This window comes from Anastrepha ludens, chromosome 3 (genome assembly GCF_028408465.1).
Source record: "Anastrepha ludens isolate Willacy chromosome 3, idAnaLude1.1, whole genome shotgun sequence".
NCBI classification, from domain to species: Eukaryota; Metazoa; Arthropoda; class Insecta; order Diptera; family Tephritidae; genus Anastrepha; species Anastrepha ludens.
Window position 1 is genome coordinate 107615938 of NC_071499.1, and position 7062 is coordinate 107622999.

At 36.9% G+C, this 7062-nt stretch overlaps 2 protein-coding genes across 2 annotated transcripts; one reads left to right on the forward strand and one right to left on the reverse strand.

The window, feature by feature from the left end:
- The first annotated feature begins 3472 nt into the window (after positions 1 to 3472).
- On the forward strand, positions 3473 to 5070 carry LOC128858730 (breast cancer metastasis-suppressor 1-like protein). Its single transcript, XM_054095210.1, has 3 exons — positions 3473 to 3806; positions 3886 to 4130; positions 4489 to 5070. Exons 1-3 carry the CDS (start codon positions 3617 to 3619, stop codon positions 4765 to 4767), a joined length of 714 nt encoding a protein of 237 aa, XP_053951185.1. The 5' UTR covers positions 3473 to 3616; the 3' UTR covers positions 4768 to 5070.
- On the reverse strand, positions 5053 to 5777 carry LOC128858731 (probable 39S ribosomal protein L49, mitochondrial). Its single transcript, XM_054095211.1, has 2 exons — positions 5661 to 5777; positions 5053 to 5603 (listed from the first exon to the last, which is right to left on the reverse strand). Exons 1-2 carry the CDS (start codon positions 5724 to 5726, stop codon positions 5124 to 5126), a joined length of 546 nt encoding a protein of 181 aa, XP_053951186.1. The 5' UTR covers positions 5727 to 5777; the 3' UTR covers positions 5053 to 5123.
- Positions 5778 to 7062: the final 1285 nt, after the last annotated feature.

Sequence of the window (7062 nt, forward strand, 5' to 3'; positions counted from 1 at the left end):
GGAGAGGGGAGGCCTCCAGATTTACAAAAATACCACTTTTCAAATTAGTTGTCACCAATTCAAATTTTCCCCCACTGAATTATTATTGTATTATTGTTTCAATTTAAATAAATTAATTAAAAGCTTTTGACTATATTTCGAAAAAAGACGCATACAAATTTATACATCAGAGGCACTATAATGCACAAATGGTCAAATGGGAATCCTCTTCCCATCATTATGTCGAAAATAATCGAAACAGGATAAAACCAAACTACCCATTAAATTGCGTTCCAACGATATCAAACTATTTGTCCGCCTTCGTCTAGGGCACACAATCGCCACACATTCATACGTTTTCAATGGTTCCAGCCCTCCATGCTGCCAACACTGTCACTCATCATCTTTAACGGTCTGCCACCTACATTTTGAACAAATCAGGAAAAGTATCTTCAAAACCAAAGACCTTCTACACTGTTAAGAACTACTTCCTCAGAAAATATATATAACAAAAATGTCAAAAAAATGAAAAAATTGATTTGAAGTTTGCTCCTCTAACATAGTTACTATATTTTTACCATAGTCTTAATTAATAAAGTTTTCTAGTCTCCTTTTACATGTAAGACCTTCAAGCTAACTATCTGTTACTTTTACATCAGCGAGCCAAGGGTCCTGGCAGCCAGTGCTCCTTTTTTACGTGTAAGAATAATTGTATTATTATTTCACGTCTGTAAATAAATAAATAAAATGAATAAATATAAAGTTTTATAGCATGTCATTTTTCAACTCGCATGCTAAATATCTAAACGTCAGCAGCGCCACCCCTGCGTGATTTTTGAAATCCGTGATACATTCCACATACCTACCACATGCGACAGCTGATACTATACTTTGACGTTTGGCTCATAGTTGCCAACTTCCTTTCTGAAAATTAAAACGCCAAAATAATTTTTTTATTTATTTATTAAAAGAGTAACAATTATAAATAACTATTCCACTTAAAGAGCTAAAGCACTGGCTACTATGGCCTTCGGCTATAGGGCCAAAATAATTACTTAGTGCCTTATTCGATTTTTTTTCTCTTCTTAATTGCAATCTACATGCGTTTCTCATAGATAGTTAAATCTATATATATAAAAAGAAGTTACATTTCCTTGGTAATCTTATAACTCAAGGACGGGCTCACCTATCCAAACCAAATTTTTAGGCTTTGTTTGGACTATTCAGTAGATGGTTTGTGTTTTAAAATTTTAAGAATCGGATACCATGGTCTCGAGAAATAGGCCAAAACGTGGACCCGGGTAACCCTAGGATGTGTTTGTACAATATGGGTAGCAAATGGGAGCTGTTGATGATTTCTATAGTATAGAGTATTTTTCATACCGTTCCGTGACTAGGGTCTCGAGATATAATCCAAAACGTGGACCCGGGTAACCCTAGGATGTGTTTGTACAATATGGGCAGCAAATGGAAGCTGCTGATGATTCTATAGTATCGAGTATTTTTGATGCCGCTCTGTGACTAGGGTCTCGAGATATCGCCCAATATGTGGACCCCGATAACTTAAGGATGTGTTCGTACAATATGGGTAGCAAATGGGAGCTGTTGATGATTTCTATAGTATAGAGTATTTTTCATACCGTTCCGTGACTAGGGTCTCGAGATATAATCCAAAACGTGGACCCGGGTAACCCTAGGATGCGTTTGTACAATATGGGTAGCAAATGGAAGCTGCTGATGATTCTATAGTATAGAGTATTTTTGATGCCGCTCCGTGACTAGGGTCTCGAGATATCGCCCAAAATGTGGACCCGGGTAACCCTAGGATGTGTTTGTACAATATGGGTAGCAAATGGAAGCTGCTGATGATTCTATAGTATAGAGTATTTTTGATGCCGCTCCGTGACTAGGGTTTCGAGATATCGCCCAAAATGTGGACCCCGATAACTTAAGGATGTGTTCGTACAATATGGGTAGCAAATGGAAGCTGCTGATGAGTCTATAGTATCGAGTATTTTTGATGCCGCTCCGTGACTAGGGTCTCGAGATATCGCCCAAAATGTGGACCCCGATAACTTAAGGATGTGTTCGTACAATATGGGTAGCAAATGGGAGCTGTTGATGATTTCTATAGTATAGAGTATTTTTCATACCGTTCCGTGACTAGGGTCTCGAGATATAATCCAAAACGTGGACCCGGCTAACCCTAGGATGTGTTTGTACAATATGGGTAGCAAATGGAAGCTGTTGATGATTTTATAGTATAGAGTATTTTAGATGCCGCTCCGTGACTAGGGTCTCGAGATATCGCCCAAAATGTGGACCCCGATAACTTAAGGATGTGTTCGTACAATATGGGTAGCAAATGGAAGCTGTTGATGATTTCTATAGTATAGAGTATTTTTCATACCGTTCCGTGACTAGAGTCTCGAGATATAATCCAAAACGTGGACCCGGGTAACCCTAGGATGTGTTTGTACAATATGGGTAGCAAATGGAAGCTGCTGATGATTCTATAGTATAGAGTATTTTTAATGCCCCTCCGTAAATAGGGTCTCGAGATATAGACCAAAACGTGGACCTGGATAACCCTAGGATGTGTTTGAATCACATGAGTATCCATTTCGGCAAAAATGTAAAGCACTTATGGATTTAATTGTGAAATTATATGTATTTGGGGAGTTGCGTTGCCATATGTACTCCATCGAATGGCAGAAAAGGGGATTGCCGCACGCACATATACTAATTTGGCTGGTACATAAAATAACTCCGAATCAAATCGATAGCCTTATATCAGCTGAAATTCCTAACCACACTGCTGATCCTGGGTTATTTCAAGTTGTCGTTATATATTACATTTCCTTGGTAATCTTATAACTCAAGAACCGCCGAACCGATTGACACAACAATTTTAGAGTTCTTTTCTATCTTTAAGGAGGTGGTTTGTGTGAAGTTTGATTGAAATCGGTGCAGCGGTTCCTGAGTTATGATATTTTATGTGAGTAATGGTTTCCTCTCATACGAAATGTCTGTATGGGAAAAACAATAACAAATACACAGCCGCTTATGAGCGTTTCTGTTGTACTGTTGTGGTTGTGAGTGTATTATGTTAATATTAATTTTGGGCGAAAATATAATAAAAACTGGAGCATTCAAGGAACTGGAAAAACATTTTTAACATTATTTATTTTAGCATAATTTATTTAGCGTAAAAAATTGAAATGGAAATTAAAGAATCAAAGTTTAATTACAAGTTTTTATCGGCTCTTTTAAAGTTTTCTTTATAAAACTCGTAAAATGTTTAAACAGTTGAATTAGTTGATTTTTTTCATTCAACATACTTTCTAAAGATGTCACAATAGCTTGTAAAATACTTTTAGAAAACTTCTTTTATTTATTTAGCATGGCAAAGCACATCTTTCAAGTTTTGATGCTTTTTGAATTTCGACAGTTGGCAACACTGGTTTGGATGGCATTTAACAACAATACGATTTAGAGCTGGCAGTAGCCTTATAGCATGGAGACGCATTAAGCAAATTTATCAAAATACTGTTTAGTTTAATAAAATAACTGTTTAAGGTCATAGTTGTAATATTTTTGCTCGCAAAGGGGAATAGTTCCCAACCCCGCTAACAAAATGCCTGTTAAAAACGAAGGGGAGGTGACAGATGCCGAGGAGGTGTCGGGAGCTGAATCAGATCACTCGAACTCTAGTCAGGGCCGCGAATCAACAGATGATGAACCCAACGAAATAGAGTCGGATGATGCCTCAGAGATGGATGCCATAGAAATGGAGAGGAGGCGGGCTGAGCACGTCGAAGATTTAGGTATGTTCCATTTGATTGTTGTTAGGTATATACCCGGTAGTCTTGCAGTGTAATGTAACCAGATGTTGTACCTTTGTAGCTAGCCTCGAGTTGCAATTTGAACAATTACGCGAGCAGTACTACCAAGAACGTAGCAAACTAATCGAACGACAAATCGCAGACGTACGAAATGAACGATCCGACGAGTACTTAATTCCCCTGAAGGAGCTGGACAAAGCCTTCCGCAACCGGATAGAAGTGGCAGAAAAACTGCGTCAATTTCGATTAGAAAATATTGACCATAAGCATCAATCTGAAGAACAAGCAGCAATGCAAAACTTGGAGGTAAATAATTGGGCTTATTATTTTAACATTTTGAGTATCAAAATATGCTAGCGAATTCAGAATAACTGTTCCAAAATACAGTTGACCTGTTGAACTTACGTGATATTCGTGAAATTATGTATTAAGATCGACATTATTTGCTTTAATGCAACTTCGCTGAAACGACATAGGTGCGCGCGTATATTTCGACGTGACCAGACCCTGTTTGCTTTACAGGCCTATACAGTTATATGACCTAGAAAATGTTCCAATCGGTTCGTGTAAATTACTTAGTCTAGAATTCTTAAAAAATTGCAGAAATTTTGTTCCAACATATTTTGATGGAAAAATTTGTATCAAATATAATTTTTCATTTCAGAGCGAAAAACAACTCCTTCGGGATCAGTTAGATGAAGACATTGTAGACAAGATAAGACGTCTGGAAGAAGACCGGAACAATGTCGACATATCTTGGACGGACTGGGCTGTTGACAAACGTGCAAGTAAAGTTCGTGGGCCTGGTAGAAAAAAACCGGTCACAGTTACCGGTCCTTACATTGTATATATGCTACGGGAAGAAGAAATCATGGAGGACTGGACCATAATCCGAAAATCCCTCAATCGGTCAACACATACAGGTACTGCTGCGCCCATATGATAATTTAAAAAAACGCACTGATACACTATATATAGTAGTTTAATTTTTCTGTTTCCAATACGTTTTCATCAAAGTGAATTGTTGTAGTTCATCCAGAAAGCCATGTCAAAGTTGTATGGCGTGTTGAAATTACTCAGGGCATAATAATTAAACTAGTATAATCGAAGAAATATCGATGCTCTTTACTATTTTAGTTATCCTGAATTAATGCTTAGTGTATAAGTGAAATTCTAATTTAAGTACTAACATATTATAGAAAATGAATGATAAATTAAAGACAGTAAAGGCATGTGCAACTGCGCTTCTATAGAAACACAATGTTTTATTTAATGTGCAACGCCAGGCACCAAAATAGTTTAGAATCCTTTCTCTTTGAGGTGTTCCCGGATGACGTCAACATAATCGCCATGAAAGTGTATTTGTCCACTCATTTCATTTACTCGACTGGCACACAATTTCCCATTACGCGCTTTCTCCACTACAATACGTAGCTCCTTTTCCAATTCCCATATGTCACCCTGAATGCGTCTTACCACTGTAATCCGTCGCTGACCACGGAAGGTTGTCTGCAGATATACCGGTACCATGTGGTTTTTAGTACGAGCCACAAAATACTTTAGATCTGGCAGTGTAGCAGCGGTTTGTGGCTTCCAGCCGGAGGGGTACTCGGATTTTGCAATAGGTTTTGGAACTGTCTTTGGTGGCAGCAACCGCTCAACATATTTCCATTCGGGTGCATTATGTACAATTTCTATTTCAGGGTACTGCTCGCGGAGACCTACTTCTTGTGAAGATAGGTAGCTAGAGCGTCGAATGGCGTTGGTAGCAGACACAGACTTGAATGGGAAATGGCGCTTAATTATAAAATTGAATATATTAATATAAGAACTTACTTGTATATTGTTGGGGAATCGAATATTCCTGCATAATAGCGATCCAAATTTCTGAATTGAAGCCATAATTTATTATACTCAACACAAGGAGTGACAGATTTACTTTATCTAACAGCTGTTCAAGTAGGTAAGGCAGTGCTCGAACTGACATAACAAGAAAATCAGGCAATGTGCAGTATTGCTATCGCTCAACAGGTGGAGCCCGCGCGACAACAAACACTGCCAATGGCAATATGAGCAGAGAATGTTAATGAGATGAGAAGGCGCAAATGTTACTGTTAACTATTTTTAGTACAGAGATTTGAAAGGTTTGTAGCAAGGGATTTTAGAACAGCGACGACGTATTGCACTTGTTACGTTAAAGCGTAACAACTCAAAATTTCCAAATTTTAGTTTTTTGCAAGAAAACAATGTACAGTGGTCATCTCTACCCACTGTAAAAATCGTTCAGTGGTTTGTCTAGTCTTTCGTTAAAAAAACCGTTATGACTCTCTCTTTGTTTTCAGAATGACTTCTTTTGTCTCAACTAAAGAGTTACATTTTTAGTTGTCTCCAAGTGTTTGAACAAATTTGTGTCACATAAAGTGTAACATTTTGAATTGTGCCTGTTTACAACCAAACGGTTTGTCTAAGTTTGTTTAAGTTACGTGTTATTTTTTCAGTTAAACAGAGACAACTCAAAATAACACCACTAAGTGTATAAAAAAATTTCAGGAAAAGAGTAACAACTCAAAAATTTATTATTTTAGCGCAACTACTAAACAAATAAGAATGAAACAACCGTTATATTGTTTTTAATGATATTTTCGTGCAATTACATATTTTTTTCCTTGTAATATATTATTAATATTTACGGAAACAGTTTTTCGTCTCTACTGAAAATGTTCAGATTTTGAGTTATTACGCTTTAACATAACAAGTGCGATATGCTGAAAACAGTGAAAAACGTAGGCAATCCCTTACCGCAGCCCCTAACGAACACAAAAACTCATTCCCTGAGGACAACTGCGTTCTTTTAATTACATATTTACACAATACATCGGTTTGTGTGTGAATGTGTTTGGTTGTATCTACACAATGTTGCCATTAATATTTTTGCTTACACACTTTTTCACACATCCGCCTTATCAATTACAATTTTTCATTGTTTAATAAACCAAAGCCGAAAACCAACAAAAGCATAAGTTCATTTATCTATATTTAACATTATTCAACAGTATTTTTAAGCTATTTTAACAAAAATTATAATTTTTCTAAGTTTATTTTGTAAATGATTTCGAAATTTACTGGTTGGCAACACTGTGTGGTGAGAGAGCAATCAGCTGACAGGGTATTACGGGAATTTTTAAATATCGTGATATAAAATCTACGATACTACGATACGGAAGGAAGGAATTTTTCA

Bases quoted from the DNA above. Each gene is read 5' to 3' on its own strand.
- LOC128858730 (XM_054095210.1), top strand. From the start codon at position 3,617: ATGCCTGTTAAAAACGAAGGGGAGGTGACAGATGCCGAGGAGGTGTCG. The intron at 3,807-3,885 runs GTATGTTCCATT...GTACCTTTGTAG, and splicing joins TGAGCACGTCGAAGATTTAG to CTAGCCTCGAGTTGCAATTT. The intron at 4,131-4,488 runs GTAAATAATTGG...TTTTCATTTCAG, and splicing joins CAGCAATGCAAAACTTGGAG to AGCGAAAAACAACTCCTTCG.
- LOC128858731 (XM_054095211.1), bottom strand. From the start codon at position 5,726: ATGGCTTCAATTCAGAAATTTGGATCGCTATTATGCAGGAATATTCGA. The intron at 5,604-5,660 runs GTAAGTTCTTAT...TTCCCATTCAAG, and splicing joins GATTCCCCAACAATATACAA to TCTGTGTCTGCTACCAACGC.